The 16,542-nt window shown below is 39.7% G+C and overlaps 1 protein-coding gene and 1 pseudogene across 2 annotated transcripts; one reads left to right on the top strand and one right to left on the bottom strand.

Moving 5' to 3' along the window:
* Window positions 1–335: 335 nt before the first annotated feature.
* Window positions 336–16,420, top strand: LOC104594467 (Rhodanese/Cell cycle control phosphatase superfamily protein). Its single transcript, XM_010254741.3, has 5 exons — window positions 336–850; window positions 2,340–2,591; window positions 2,707–2,805; window positions 14,287–14,550; window positions 15,697–16,420. The coding sequence occupies exons 1-5, from the start codon at window positions 422–424 to the stop codon at window positions 16,045–16,047; spliced, it is 1,395 nt and encodes a 464-aa protein (XP_010253043.1). The 5' UTR covers window positions 336–421; the 3' UTR covers window positions 16,048–16,420.
* On the bottom strand, window positions 2,812–14,279 carry LOC148801862 (uncharacterized; annotated as a pseudogene). Its single transcript, XR_016082288.1, has one exon. The product of XR_016082288.1 is annotated as an uncharacterized LOC148801862 (transcript).
* Window positions 16,421–16,542: the final 122 nt, after the last annotated feature.

The raw sequence follows: 16,542 nt of genomic DNA, 5'->3' as shown, positions 1-16,542 counted from the left end.
ATATGTGGCCCAGGCCATGACACGGCCTACAGCCCGCTCGGCCCACCCGCACAGGCTTGGGCCGTGGGCCGTACTGAGCCGACCCAATTAGTCGTGCTACTGCTACCCCAAACTTGTGTAACACCTCTGGTTTTCTCGTAAAAAACAAAAAGAGCCAACGGCGTACCCACAGGATTGTTTTTGATTTTCGATGAGATGAGCCCATAGGTTTAACGTTTTCGGTTCGTTTATCCAATTTGACAGGATAGTTCCCACTCCTCTACGGTCGGATTGGGATCTTTTAAATGCAGATTACTCTACTAAGCAAACACATTTAGCCGCCTAAATGATTCTAATCAAACGCGATCTACGGCAATGTGTTGTGAAGCGAGGGAGCAAGCAAAGGAGCGAGAGCGAGAGCAAGAAAGAGAGAAAAGAATAGATGCTGCAATCCCCTCCATTGCTCATCAGGTGCAGAGCGGCTTCGGTGTTAACATTGAGGATGCTACCATACTACTGTTCCTCTACAAACCTCAACCCTAACCCTAACGCTACTTTTTCTCGCACCACGAGAACTAATTCCGATGACCACTCGTTTGCTCATCTTCCTCCTCTCTTCTCCAACATACACACTTCCAACCCAGCTCCACACAACCTCCATATTAGCACCGCAGTCTCCAACTGCTTATCCACTGTTCCCAGCCGTAGTGCTTCTTTATCCGTTTCGGCCACTCCTGAGTTAAGAAACCCAGATTCTGAAACGGAACATTTAACTCAACAATCTCTCGTTGTGGTCTCGTTTTACAAGTTTGCAGATTTCCCAGACCATGCAGACATGCGCAAGCCCCTGAAGGAGCTCTGCGAGGAATTGGTAAGTTTCTTATGCCCATTTTACTTTATTTATTTCTTATTTTCTATTAGTTAAGATCTATCTGTATGATTTCGAATCTCGATTTAAAAGCTAACGCTAACCTACCCGTTTCATTTCAATGCCTTCAATTCCTGTTGTAAACAGTGATGTAACTGAGACTTTTAGTTGAATATATTTTCCTTCGGGCGTTTTTCAAAAAAAAAAAAAAACTGAAAGAAAAGCAATTATTTATTTCTATATTCTGCAAATCCTATGGTTTAATCTCACTAAACCCATGTATTTTGCCACCTGATATTGCGCATTTTAAGATGGGCTTCCATGAATTCATGTTCAAAAGAGATTGAGCCATTGAATGGGTTTGCCTTGGTCTGTCTCAGGCCTAAGGCTGTATCCTTTTCTCCCGATTTCTTCTTAATGAAATCTTCATGTTTTGATTGAAAACTGGAAAATGTGGGAAGGCTTGGCTTGTCCTTGAGTTAGAGAAGCGAGTTTAGGCATGGAGATCAATTAGCAGCGTATCGATAAAACTTTTGAAAGGTAGGCTTCATCTTTTTTCATCAGTCACGCATTGTTTGGGACGCCGTTCTGCTTGTATAAACTTCTACTCATTCTTATTCTTTTTAGTCTATGAAAAACACTAAGTGATACTTTGATATTTGATTGCAGGCCGTGGTTGCCACTTGCCATAGAGTTGATCACGGTGTAAAATGGCACTTTGCACTATTATAAAGTTGTATTGTTACTATATATTTCATGGTGAATTGGTTATGGACTGGACTCAATTTTACTCAACCCTTTTTTTCAATCAGTTTTAACTTGATGTTAAAAGTTTAAACATATTAATTTATCGGGGTTTCTTAGTCAATATTGTTGGTATTATAATTGAACATGCTGCCAACTGCATTACCGTCCTGGAAGAAACGTGAAGTAAATTAAGTGATCTGCCTTAGATGCTTTATGCTTATGCTTTGAATCACAAGGATGTCACATTGCAAGCATGAAGCTTTGAAAGGTTTAGTTTCTTTTTCTGTTAATATGAAACCAAACAAGTTCAAATAGGCTGAGCTAATATTATTTTTTCTTCTTTTTTTTTTCTTTAATTGATAGTGTTCTTTAAAAGATTCAAATCAATTTTTTGATTAACTTTTCTCAAAAAAAATTATTTTTCTTCTTTTTATTCAGATGCCTGACTTCATACTTTTCCTTTTAGGAAGTCTTATCTTACACGAATTACTATCCCCATTCTCCACTTCACATCTCAAACTCTCACTTAGTGTCAACATGTAACATTAAATGGTATTCTGCTACTTTAGATGTCCTAAACTACTATGTAACTTACAACAACTATATTGGGGTTTATGCATCAAAGTGGAAGTGGTACGTGTGATCTGGGAAGACTTATTAGTCCAGGGAGTCATTATTTTCTATTTTACTGTTCTGGATTTTTTTTATTCAATGCATCTGTCCTCACTATGCTCATCCTGTTCAGCGTGTTTCAGGTGGCATTATCCTTGCCCCTGAAGGAATCAATGGGAGCATATGTGGGACACGTGAAGCAGTGGAAAAGGTTCTTGGATTCATTCAATCTGATAGTCGCCTCAGTGGCCTAAGACAGGTGGAGTCACCTGTGAGTCCTGAAGATGAAGCTCTCCATCATGGACACACTAGCAGTTCCCCTCTTGGAGCAGGGGAAGATTCACCCTTCCGATGGGACCATGTGAGGGTCAAGGTGAAGAACGAGGTAGATGGTACAAAAGACGAAAATCTTCTATTTTAATTTGAAGACCCTTTCTTTCCCAATAACATTATAAATATACGATTCCTTCATTTTTTCTTCTTCTTCTTCATTCTAACAGATCGTTTCCCTGGGAATGCCAAATGTATCACCTATTGAAAGAGTTGGAAAGTACGTGAGCCCAAAGGATTGGAATGGATTAATTACTGATCCTGAAACTGTGAGTAAACTGAAACCATAACACATGATTCTAATATGTTGCTACTTGATATTAAGTCAAAGACATTAGAAATATTTATGGGAAGCCAACTACATATATCCATGACTGTAAAGATACAAGTTCACAACTTCACATTGCTCTACTTGCACCACTGGATGAATAAGTGATTAATGGGTTCCTTAGTTTCTTATGTATGATCCATGCATGTGGGAGTAGCCCTTTCTCTTGTGAAGGAGGGAAGCTATCCTGCGCATGTTTTACTTTCCAAGATCACTACAGAAGATCAAATTTAATACCACATTCCACATTCCACATTGTACTAATGATCACAATGCTGTTTCACATGTCAAAATTTTAGAAGGAGGTTGCATTCGATTTACCCCATACTTCTTTTACTGGGAAAGTTTGCACAATTGAATTGGTAGGTTGCACCAAAGACTTAAAGAAAGATGCACAAGAAAAGACACATGAAGGAGATAAAGTCCAAATTCTGCTATCCCTTTTTTATCAATAATGCATTCCATTAATCAATCAGAAATAATAATTACAAAGGAGATAAATTTTCTTATCTCCCCCAATTGAGGCTTGAGCCCCTATGGAATTGGAGTTACAATTGAGCCCAAAACATAGATTCCCTCGCCACCCCTTGCCCATCAGCAAACAAGTTAGTAGATTTCTTCACCCAATTGATCTTGGCTTCCATGTCTTTAACTAGCAACCTAAACTTTCTCCTTTCATTGCTATAATTCCATTAACCTAGTATTGTCTTTATTCGGCCACCCTACAACCACCTCCGAATCCCCTTCAACTACAAGTCTTCTTATATTCATTTCCTTTGCTCTTGGGGCACCTTCCAAAACTGCATAGATCTTGGCTCTCTAAGAGAATCACCCACCCCAATTGGACCTGAGAACATGGTTGAAACATTCCCATTTTCAACCCTAAGCACACCCCCAGCCCCTGAATGCTCAGGGTTCCCTCTACTACTACCATCAAAGTTCAGTTTCATAAAGCTAGAGGGGGGAGGGGTCCAAGACAAACTAAGTCCTGTTTTGACTTGGGTGCATCTAGCAATCTCTCCCAATTTCCTTAACAGATCATCCACTGTATAATCTATGAACAACAGCTCAAATGATTTCAGCCACTGTAATGCCCTTATATGAATCATATCTCTCAGATTTTCAGCACTTCTCTCTATTTCAGAGAAGATCCTAGAGTTTCTTTCTTCCCATAGAGATTAACATATCGCGGCCCTTAGGCATCTCCACATAGTCCTACCCTTTTTGAAATGCCACTTGAAAAAAGAAGAAAAAAGGCTCTGCAAGTTCAATGGAGGGGTCCAACTACACCTAAAGAGGGAAGAAGCTCATTTCCAAATAGTCTTTGCAAACTTGCATGACATCAATAGGTGAAAACTAGTCTCCTCATCAACTTTACAAAGAATACACTTGTGAGGGGATAAGAATGTCTCGAGTCTCTTCTTTTGAATCAGATCACTAGTGTTGATTCTTTCTAGAAACGTATCCCATAAAAAACTACCAACCTTAGGAGGAATTGGTCTGCACTATATCTCTTTGGCAGGGAAAGAGGAAGGCCTAGGGGGCTAGTTGGTTGAGCTAAGACTTTGAAGAAAGAGGCACAAGAAAAAGAGCCTGCAGGGGTGGGGGTCTAAATTCTAGTGCCTTCCTTTGTGGAGTCCAAACTATTTTCAAGAAGACCTAGGAGACTCGGGATGTTGTTTAGGTCTGTATCTCTAACAACCCTCCTCAAGCCCAAATTCCACCCAAACCCGGAGTTTGAAGATGGGATAATGAAGGAAGAAATTGGCTCATTTTTCAAGTTGGAGAGGGCATATAAGGATGGAAATTGATCCTTCAGAGGGGCATTCCCCACCCAAGTTTGTTCCCAAAATTTTATAAGGTTGCTTGACATGGTTGTCAAGGCAGCCCCTAGGTGATAGGGTGCCCTTGGAGGCTCGCCTCGCCTAGTCGCCAAGTAGTTTTGTGCACTATGTTATAAAATACTTTTATATTTTTAATTTTTTGACATTATAATTGTAAGATAGGCATTATTAAACTAGAATACTCATTTTATGTGTTCATGTACTAATTTCTTTTTATTATTTTCTTATTTGTTAGGGTTTAATCAACACAAACATTGCTAGCTGTTGTATTGAACCCATGGTTCAAAGTATCAATACACCTCTGTGTATCGACAGAGGTGTATCAGTACTTATAATGATACTCCCCCTATTTTTTCATTTCATTGGTTTTATATATATATGCTATTTTAAAAAGCGGGTTCCCGAAAACACTTGTAAACATGTGTATTAGGGCACCAAAGATATAATACAATACACCCGATATGGGGTGTATCTATCGAAGTTTTGATCCTTGATTGAATCCTCAAAGATTTCAGAACCTGAACCAATAGGCAAGGGAAGAACTTAAAATTTTGTCTAATCAACAGATTTTCTTCTTATCTTCTTCTTCTTCTTCCACCTTTTCTTTTCTTCTTTTCCTATAACAAAAGTAGGGTTTCAGCCCCTGTATTTTTTGAATTTTCTTTCCTTTGTTCCTTTTCTTCTCATAAAATGTTGATTTTCTAAACTTAAAACATGAAATTTATACTTCTCTTATGAAAATTATGGATAATTATTAATGGTTATGGAACCTAAGGAACTACCCTAGGATATATGGTTTTACTTAAAAAAAATCCATCGCGTAGGCGACTAGGCGACAAGGCGCCCCCTGTCGCCTAGCCTTGCCTTGGTGCCTTAAAAACTATGTTGCATGAGTTTAAGTCATACCTGATAAGAGGGGAGAAAACTGGTAACAAGTCATGGATGGCTTTCCAAGGTGATGCACTTGTAGTCTTTGCCCAAATTCCAAGATCTCATTCATTGTCCTCAAGCCCATGAATGCTAGCCACTATTTTAGCCCGTAGTTTCTCCTTCTCTAAAGAGAACCTCCATAACCATTTCCCCTGAAGAGCCACATTTTGCTATCCCTTTTTGAAAAGAATAAAATCACCCCCTTCAAAACTTGAATTAACCCCAAAACATTTCCAAGTTTTGAATCCCTAATGCCTCTTCTAAGACCCAAATCCCAATCAAAACGGAAGTTGGATTCAGAAGGGGCCAAGAAATTAGACACAATTTTCCCTTTATATCGGGAGAGAGAGATAGAATAAAGAAGGGAAATTGGTCTTTTAAAGGCACATCACCCACCCAAAGATGCTCCCATAATTTCACCTGGTTTCTAGAACAAAGATCATACTTGATGTGTTGTAGAAAAAAAGGAAGAATGGCATGTATGGATCACCAAGGAGAGGTACTAGTAGCCCTTGCCAAGATCCCAGAGTCCCAGCCATCATCTGTCAACCCATGAATGCTCAGTATTACCTTATCGCACAACTTGTCTCTTTCTCTTGCTAGCCTCCACAACCACTTCCCCAGGAAAGCTTCATTTCTCTTCCGAATGTTACCTAGTCCCAATCCTCCATCAGCCCTATTCCTAGACACTATTTCCCACTTCACCCTATGGTCTTTCTTGTCCTCCCTTGGTTCCCACAAGAAATCTCTCATTAATTTTTCTAAGACTTTGCTTACTTTCTCTATAATCTTGAAAACAGAAAGATAGTAAACTGGCAAACTAGACAAGGTGAACTTTATCAGAGTGATTATACTACCCAGAGATAGGTAGTTCTTCTTCCAAGAGGCCAACATTTTTGTGAATCTATCAATTACTGGGTTCCAAAAGCTATTCTTCCTCGGATTATCCCCTAAGGGCATCCCCAAGTACTGCAAAGGCCATTGTGATACCACTCACCCTAACATTTCAGCCCTCTCCATCGTTGCACTCTCCTCCTTATTAATCCATGCCACACAGCTCTAGTCAAAATTCACCTTCATGTTTGACATTTTCTCAAAGGTTTGAACTACCAACTTCAAATTTCTCACCCATCTGATATCCTCCTCTTCATAGAAAAGAATTGTGTCATTAGCAAATTGTAGATGAGTGATAGGAATTTTATCTTTCCCAACCCTCCACCCCTTCACTAGGTTCCTCGAATCTGCCCTCTATATTAACTTCTCCAACACATCTGCAATCAAGGTTAAAAGGAAGGGAAAAAGGGGGGGGTCCTCTTGTTTGATTCCTCTAGTAGCCTGAAAATGATCTATAACAGCTCCATTTACCAAAATTGAGTAATGACATGTCTCCATACACCCCAAGATCCATTTGCACTATTTCTTCCCAAAGCCAAAGTAATCCATCACTTGCATTAACAAGGCCAATCTACCATATCATAAGCTTTCTCGAAGTCCAGTTTACACACAATTCCGTTCTTCTTTGTTTTCTTTAGATCCTCCACACATTCTTTAGCAATTAAAATTTAATTCATGATCTGCCTATTACCCACAAAAGCCCCTTGGTTTTGTCACATTATGCTCAGAAGCACCTCTCTAATTCTTTGAGACAAGACCTTAGCAATGATTTTATACAAACTATTCACCAAACTAATGGGTCTAAAATCTCTTGGATAACTTGCTCCATAATAGGTCTAAAATCTCTTGGATAACTTGCTCCATCTTTCTTTGGGACTAACACAATGAAAGTGGAATTCAACCCTGGATTTATTACCCCCCTTTCAAAAAATTCATGAAACACTTTTAGGATATCCGGTTTCAGTATCTCCCAACAATCCTAGTAAAAGGCCATAGTGAACCCATCCGGCCCTAGAGCTTTTATTTTTTTGATAAATAAGATGAGTTTTTATTAGACTTTAAGATAAGACTTTACAAGCATCCCTTAGAGAGGCACGAGATGTTATCTCTCTATAAAAAAGCAAAGTGCAAAGAAAATTACAATGGAGCCCAAAACACTACTTCCTTATTCACCCCTTGCTTAGCCAAAGCATTAGCCATCCTGTTTGTAGATCTCACCCACTGTATCCTGATATTCATATTCCTAGCAAGCCACTTAAATTTCTTCATTTCATTTATGTAGCACCAAGTTATAGAGTCCTGGTCCTTTAGCTAGCCCACCACTACTTTTGAATCCCCTTCTATCACCAAATTTGCTAACTATAACTCATTGACTATTTGCACCCTTTGTAGTGCTGCCAACAACTTTGCTTTGAGAGAGTCACCCAAGCCCACAGGGGTGGAAAACAAGGCTATAAGTTTACCTTTGGAATCTCTCAATACCCTTCCTATACACGAGAGGCCTGGATTTCCTTGGCTGCTCTTGTCGAAATTCAGTTTAACGAAGCCTTCCATTGGAGGTGATCATTGCATCTCCACACATTCCTTTTTGAATAGCTTTTTGCAATTACTTCCCAATTCCTCCAAACATCATTGATAGAGACTTGGGAGAACAACTCCAAAGTCCTCACCCAATGGACCACCCTGACCATTGCACAATCCCTAACAACTTCTTTGCTTCTCTCTTTACATAAGAAGATCCTAGAATTTCTTTCTTCTCATATTGTCCACACCACAACTGCTCCAACACATCTCCACATTATTCTTCCCCTTTTTTGGGGCCACGAAAACAAAGAAGGGTTGAATAGCATATTGACCTCCAATGGTGAAGTCCACCTGCACCCAAACAAAGAGAAAAACTAAATCCAAATCTCTGCAACAAAAGGACAAGAGATCAGTAGGTGATAGCAACTCTCATTATTGGATTTACACAGAATGCACCAATTAGGAGAGAGACAAGAGTTAGGCCTTTTCTTACTTCCCAACAAAAAGCTCTTACTTTGTAAGAAATGGGTCTGAAGGGATGCACAAAGTCTTAAACAAAGAGGCACAATAGAACGAACCCTTAGGATGGGGGCCCAAATGTGCTTATCAGGGTCTAAACTGACATTTTGAAGTATTTGTAAAAGGTTCGAACAAGTTGAAACTTCACCGTCTCTTAGATTTCTCTGAAAGCCAAAGTCCCAATTGGGGCCCATAGGGAGTAAGGGAGGAAGAATAAATTTAGACACACATTCATTTTTGTATAGGGATACCAAATATGAGGTAGGAAAGAGATTCTTCAGTGGACTACAACCAACCCAAGTATCCTCCCATAATTTAACAGAAGCCCCAGAGCAAGCATCATACCTGACAAACCTAAGTAGAAAAGGCAAAGTGCGATGGATGGCTTTCCATGGAGAGACCAATGTGGTCCTGATAGATACTTTTGCATCCCAACCTCCCATGTATGCTTGCTATTATTTTATGCCACAAACTTTCTCTTTCCTCCGACCATCTCCAAATCCATTTTCCTAATAGAGACAAGTTCTTTTTATCTGTATTTCCAATGCCTAAGCCACCCTCTTGTAGACTTCTACACACAACCTCCCATTTAATCAAATGATCTTTCTTTCCATCACCCGACTCCCATAGGATATCTCTCATTACCTTCTCAGTTTTTTTAGCCTCCTTTTGGGGCTCAGCAAATCAATTTTTTTCCACAGGGAATCGTGATGTCTTTCTATGGGATCGCAGGTCTGTTCATTAGCTCCTATTTGTGGTGCACAATTTCGTGGAATGTAGGTAGTGGTTATGATCGATTCGATAGAAAAGAAGGAATAGTGTGTATTTTTCGTTGGGGATTCCCTGGAAAAAATCGTCGTATCTTCCTTCGATTTCTTATGAGAGAAATGCAGTCGATCAGAATAGAAGTTAAAGAGGCCTAAGTACTAACATAAAATAAATTGGTAGATTGGCAAGAGCGGATTTAATCAAAGTAATTCTTCCTCTCAAAGACACATAACTTCTCTTCCAAGCTGCAACTTTTTTGCACAACTCTCCATAATTGGATTCCAAAACTTGATTTCTCTAGGGTTTGCTCCTAAGGGGAGGCCAAGGTAGGTCAAGGGCCAGCTAACTATGGGACAATCTAAGGTGTAGGCAACAAAGTTTAGTTCCCCTTCCTCCAAGTTGATTCCCACTACACAACTCTTTTCAAGATTAATTTTCAGATTAGAAGTTAACTCAAATTTCCTCACCATTTCCTTCAAATTCCTCACCACACCTAGTTCACCCCCTTCACAGAAAACTATGATATCATCTGCAAATTGCAAATGTGTCACTGAGACCAAATCCTTCCAATCTTCCACCCTTTACTAAACACATCAGCTACTAGGGTGAACAAAAAAGGTGAAAGAGATCACCTTGCCCTAGTAGTCCCTTACAGGCTAGAAAAAAGTATCTCACAACCCCATTAATCAAAAGAGAGTAGTGACATGAATTAATGGAACCAAAAATCCAATTGCACCATCTCTCCCCAAATCCACAATTCTTCATTACATCATCAAGAAAATTCCCGTCTACCAAATCATAGGCTTTCTCCATATCCAATTTGCATACGAAACCTTTCTTCCTCGATCTTTTCATATCCTCCACACATTCATTAGCGATAAGAATTTGATCAGTTATTTGTCTCCCATGGATAAAGGCCCCCTGATTTTAACTGATTATGGTTGGAAGTACTACTTTTAATCTTAAAGATAGAACCTTAGCCAAAATCTTATAGATGCCCGTTACTAGGCTAATGGGTCTAAAGTCCTTTGGATGCCTAGCATCAGTCCTCTTTGGAATAAGGGCAAGGAAGGTCACATTTACCCCTCAGCTCACAATAAACCTCTCTGCAAATTCATTGAAGATCTCACAAAGATCATCTTTTACAATGTCCAAATAGTCTTGATAGAAAGCCATAGTAAATCCATATATCCTCGGGGCTTTTGATCTATTCATTGAGAAAAACGCCTTCCTTATTTCCTCTTCCACAAAGTCCCTCTCCATCCACTGTGCTACTTCAGTCTCCACTTGGAGCCACTCAAAATCAATGTTTTAAAAAACGACCCGGAACCGGAACCATTCTAGCCACCGATTTCTGGGTCGACGGTTTGATCGTCTAGTCTGAACAGATGGGTTTTGACAAAATAAATTTAAAAAATAAAAACTAATTAAAATTTAAAAACAGCCAAAAACCGTTGAACAGGTCAACAATTTGACCACCCAGGTCAATGGGTTGTTGACCGATTCAATGGTTTTTGGCCAAGGACTGGGTTTGGGGTAAAACGGGACCAATTGCCTGGACGGTTCCTGGGCCGAAGGGTCCAATTGTCCAAGTCAACGATGGTTTGAAAACCATGCTCAAAAATCTTTCAGTCGTAATCTATCATCCAAGGGCCTCCTAAAGATTGCTTTGAAGTGGTCCACAAAGGTCCTGGCAATTTCATCTTGATTTGTTATCTCTTGCCCATCTTCTACCTTCATTCTAGCCACAAAATTTTTCCTCCTCCCATTTGCCAAAGTATGAAAGAATTTTGTGTTATCATCACCTTCTTTCAACTACTTGCACCTTGACTTTTGTCTCCAATTGATCTCTTCCCTTAATAAAACTGCTTCCAAATCTTTCTTAATCCTAAACTTCAATTCTCTTTCCTCCTCTACCAAGATTCCTTGGGCTTCCTTCTCATCTAACTCCTCTATCTTGGACATCAAAATTACCTTTTGTTCCTCAATTCTCCCGAAATGGTCCTTGTTCCATTCCTTAATTTTCTCTTTCAATCTTTTTAGTTTCTTATGAAATCCCACTCCTTTCCACTTCCCCCCCTCCCTTAAATCCTCCCTCCACCAGCCCTCCACTTTCTGTACAAAATCTAGGTGTGTTAGACACATGTTTTCAAATCTGAAAGGGGTGGGGCCTCTTGGAATGGTTTCTGAACCTAACTTGGTGGGCCCTAGAGCTTTGGATCTATCCATTGCAAAAATTGCTTCCCTTATTTCCTCCACCTCAAAGCTTCTTTCAAGCCACATCTTAGCATTCTCAGAAAGTTTGGGCCAGTCTAGTTCTTCCAACTAAATCATTTGATTTAATGGTCTTCTATAGATTGGCTTAAAATGCTCCACAAAAGCCCTAGCAATCTCAGCTTGGTGTGTGAGTGTCACCCCATCCACCTCCAATTTGGAAATAAGATTCTTTCTCCTCTTTGCATTTGCTATTGCATGAAAGAACTTGGTGTCTCTATCTCCCTCTTTCACCCACTTGTGCCTGGACTTTTGCCTCCAACTAACTTCTTTATACAAAATGCCCTCAAGTTGTTTCCTAAGCTCCCATCTCACTTGCTTATCCCTCTCCTCAAAAAACCCCCCTTTCCTTAGCATCCAACTCCTTAATTTTACCAATCACTTACTGATTTCTTTCCTCAATTCTGCCATACTGAAGGGTATTCCACTCTTTAATCTTTTCTTTTAACTCCTTCAACTTCCAATTGGAATTTAATACCCTCCCAATTGGCTCTTGAGTTACTTCCATTCCACCAAGTCTTAACCATCTCAACAAATCCAGTGTGACCCAGCCACATAATCTCGAATCTGAATGGTGTGGGACCTCTATTACCAATCTCCTCTTTCATTAAAGTGATAGGCCAATGATGTGGTGTTATCCTAAGCAATGTCCTGGATGTAATCACCCCCTCCCCAGTGTTCCTCCCAATCTGTTGTGAATAGAAATCTGTCCAACTTTGAGCAGATCGGATTGGTTTGTAAATTAGACCAGGTGAAATTGCCACTTTGTAGAGGAGCCTCCTTCAACTCAAAATTATTAATGAAACTGTTGAATTTCCTCATACTACAGTTGTTTCCTCTCCTTGCACTGGTGGACTCCTCTGTGAATCTAATGACATTAAAGTCTCCACCACGGGCCCTCCCAAAGTCCTCTAATATCCCCCAACTCCTCCCACAAACCGCTTCTCTCCCTGTACCCAGTTGGTCCATATGTGTTTGTCAATACCCACTCAAATCCATCTTCCTTTTGTCTAAATTTAATGGAAACAGTGAAACTTCCAATCAGCTCTTCCACTCCCTCCAAGACTTCTTCTTTCCACATTGTTACTATTCCTCTTGAGCTTCCCCAAGATGGGCTCATTGCCCAGTTATACCCCATCCCTTCCAAACAGCTCTAGCCCATCTTCCATCAAACTCCATCAGCTTTGATTCATGTATAAGCACAATATCTGGATCTGCTCTTCTTATCACTTCCTTAATAATATTGATTTACTTTTCTCAAAAAAATCACTTCCTTAATAATAGCTCTTTTCCTTGCACCCCTAAACCCCTAACATTCCAACTTAGGATCTTCGTTTCCCCTTTTCCTTAGTGATTCTCTGCCCTTGAGTCTCATAAACTCATGTTGGGTCTGTGATGGCTCCTCTTAATAAGCACAACATGGATTCCCATTGATTTCTTTTAACTGAGTCGCCAACAAAAAACAGCCTTTTCACTCTAATCAGTTGTAGCATTTTCACTGCATTAATTGAACCTTGAGATATTGCAGTTATGTGGTTGCCATTTCCACTTGATATAATCTTGGTCCGGTCTGCCCTTAGCCTCGCAGCTAAAGCGTTCGTCTATGAAGGGACATGAACTATCTGTATACCGCTACAGGGGATAACACTCATCAAAACCCACCTCCCCACATCACATTCACTGGTCTTCTTCCCTTCAATCCTCTCCCCACTTGATACTTTGAGTTTTGTGGACGGGCAATCATGTTTTCTGTAAGTGATACTGTCAAAAGTACCTCTTTGGGCCTTGCTTTTTGACGTCCATTCAAAACTGCAGACTTGTTATTGTTTATTTGAACCTTTTTAACAAATGAAACTACACTATTCCCAAAAATGTCTGGTATCCTGAAATGAATATCTGCAGAAGATGCACTTTCCACCTCATGATCTGTGAAATTTCCACCAAAACCCGACAAGGAGATGAATTTAAGCCCCAAACTTATGGGGAATTTGTTGAAATGGAGTTGGTTTTCTTGATGGATCAAGGGGATGCACTTGAAAATTCAGAATGAGAAGAGAAGGAACAAGGATGAGATGAAGGAGAAAACAAGAAGTCTTGTGGGCTTGAAGTTGTGGGAGAAACTCTGTTTCTCCCCTGGTTGATTAGGTTTGGGTTGCATGGTTTGAAGAAGAAGATGAACAGTATAGGAGTGAAACTGGGATTAAGAAAAAAATTAATGGGCATGTCAAACGGCCTTAAGTGTTTCCAGATGGCCTATTTGCGTTATGTGGGGCCATGTTACAAGGTATATCTATGTAGTTTTGCAAACCACATGGTATATGCATAAGTATTCAGGTCAAACCACACTGACCTTGTGGCCCCAGATGCAGTTTTAGTCTACCTAAACCATAAACATTACAAAGAAAAGTTCATGCAGTTGATGTAATGCTCCAAGTACAAGGGGATTTCCCTGCTAATTCTTGAGCTGGGCAGTCACATTTGCAAAGTCCTGGATATGTGCACAATATCACATTTGCAATAGAACTTAAATGCACAAACCTTCCAATCTCTTCGCTTGACAGTACCTGTGTACAAGTTGGGTTCTTGCTGCTGTAACATGTATTGCCACATATCTATGGTTGATATTTACTTTATTCTTTCAGAAAATATGAACATTTGCACTTCTGCAGGTTGTGATTGATGTGCGTAATACATATGAAACTCGAATTGGGAAGTTTAAGGGAGCAGTTGATCCATGCACCACAGCTTTCAGAGAGTTCCCATCATGGGTTGATTCTCAGTTCCAATTAGCTGAATATGGCCAACCATCAAATGCAGAGGTTAATGATTCAAATGAAGAGAGAAAAATTCCTCAACGGGTAGCAATGTACTGTACTGGTGGCATTCGCTGTGAGAAAGCTTCAAGTTTTCTTCTGAGCAAAGGTTTCAAGGAGGTAGATATCTATCTGATCTCTATTTTGTACATTATCTCCTGGAAAGAGCAAAAGATTACCATGCAGCACATCTTTAGAGTTCTAGGTTCAATGCATAGTTGTCAAGGTGACAAGGCGCCCTTTTGGAGGCTCACCCAAGCAGTTTTGTACGTTGTGTTATAAAATACTTTTATATTCTTAATTTTTTGAGACTATAATTATAAAATAGACATTTTTTGAATTAAAATATTCATTTTGTGTGTTTATATACTAATTCTTTTTATTATTTTCTTATTTGTTAAGGTTTAATCAACACAACCATTGCTAAGTGATAACTATTGTATTCGACCTTCAAAGACTTCTTCCACCTTTTCTTTTCTTTTCTTCCTATAAAAATAGGGGTTCAGCCCCTATATTTTTTTGAATTTTCTTTCCTTTCTTCTTTTTCTTTTCATGAGTATGCTGATTTTCTGTGGTTATGAAGCCTAGGGAACTATCCTAAGACAAATGCTTGTTACTTAAAAAGATGCCTAGGCACCCACCCAGGTGACTAGGTGACAAGGTGCCCCCTGTTGCCTAGCCTCGCCTTGGTGCCTTGAAAACTATCTTTCAACATTGGTATGAATGTCAGACACCTGATATACCTTGAGGGAAGTTCTTGACAATAGTTATCCTCTTTTTATGTTATTCAGTGGTTATCTTGCATTTAGGGGCCATTACATATTGTAGTGGTAAAATTTTGGGCTGCTTGTGTGAAAACGTAGGTTCAACTCTGAGAGCGATCACTTTGCGTGGAAAGAAAAGGAAAGAAAAACACCAAAGTTTAGGACTGTATCCAGTCTAATCTTCCCAAGGCCCTAGATAGCTGGAACCAACATTGTGTTTATAGCTTTTAGTGGTTATCTTGCATTTATTTAGTAATATATTGCTATTTAAAAGAAGGCCATTACCCAATGTTGGTTCCAGCTATCTGGGGTCAAACTTTTGGCACTTTTTTTATGCACAAAGTGGCTGCTCTCAGGCCAAACCCACATTCTCATGCTTGACAGCCTGAGATTGTACCAATACGCTGCTATTTAAAAGTATATATTTACTAGTATGCCTTTTCTTTGACATCCTAAAACATTCTGTGCCTTGGCTTATTGTGATTTGGGTAACCTTAATCAGGTTTATCATTTAGAAGGTGGCATTTTGAAATATCTAGAGGAAGTTCCCAAGACAGAGAGCCTATGGGAGGGAGAGTGCTTTGTGTTTGACAAGCGCGTCTCTGTTGAGCACGGGTTGATGCAGGGAACCTTCAAGCTTTGTTATGGGTGCAAGCAACCAGTCAGTGATGCAGACATGGAAGCTCTGGAATGGGAATATGGAGTTTCTTGTCCATACTGTTTCTCAACAAAGTCCGAAGAAGAGAAGGAGAGGGCAAGAGCTCGGCAGAGGCAATTTAAGACATGGGGAATAATTGGTGGTCCTGACAAGGGTCGTCGGCCAATGACACCGACACCTGAAAAATCGTTGTAGGAGAAAAGATTCTGAACTTTCCATATCAAGATTGAAAGGCAAAATGAGTCTTGTGTTAGACGGTATTTTATTGTTTTCCTTTCCTCAGCCAGCGATCGGTCATCAAGATTGAAAGGGAAAATGAGTCTTGTGTCAGACGGTATTTTATTATTTTCCTTTCCTCAGCCAGCGATCGGTCTTAATGTATATTATTAGATTTAGAAATTGAGATCAACTTTATTATACAATGATTCTCCAGCTTGGACAACACTTTGGTTTTTGAATTTGTACAAGTCCGTGACCTTTTTCTGTTTTGATTAGCGGTTTGTGCTAATGTTGTAGCATCCGTTTTTTCGATGGAAGTGTCTAACCCAGATTCTAGATTTGCTTGTAAGTCTGTTATTTCATTCAATTCAACCAGGTTCCAGTGGAATGGGAAAAGAAAGAGCAGAGGCCAGAGAGAGCAAAGCAGCATCTCGCATAATATTGACCAGAGTTCAGAGATGCTAACCAGCT

This window comes from Nelumbo nucifera, chromosome 2 (assembly GCF_055504915.1).
Source record: "Nelumbo nucifera cultivar China Antique chromosome 2, China Antique-T2T, whole genome shotgun sequence".
NCBI classification, from domain to species: Eukaryota; Viridiplantae; Streptophyta; class Magnoliopsida; order Proteales; family Nelumbonaceae; genus Nelumbo; species Nelumbo nucifera.
Note: the sequence above shows the minus strand (reverse complement) of the source record. Positions and strands in the feature narration are given on the sequence as shown.

Coding starts and splice junctions, on each gene's coding strand:
- LOC104594467 (XM_010254741.3), top strand. CDS start 422: ATGCTGCAATCCCCTCCATTGCTCATCAGGTGCAGAGCGGCTTCGGTG. Junction 2,592..2,706: donor GGGTCAAGGTGAAGAACGAG/GTAGATGGTACA, acceptor TCATTCTAACAG/ATCGTTTCCCTGGGAATGCC. Junction 14,551..15,696: donor TGAGCAAAGGTTTCAAGGAG/GTAGATATCTAT, acceptor AACCTTAATCAG/GTTTATCATTTAGAAGGTGG.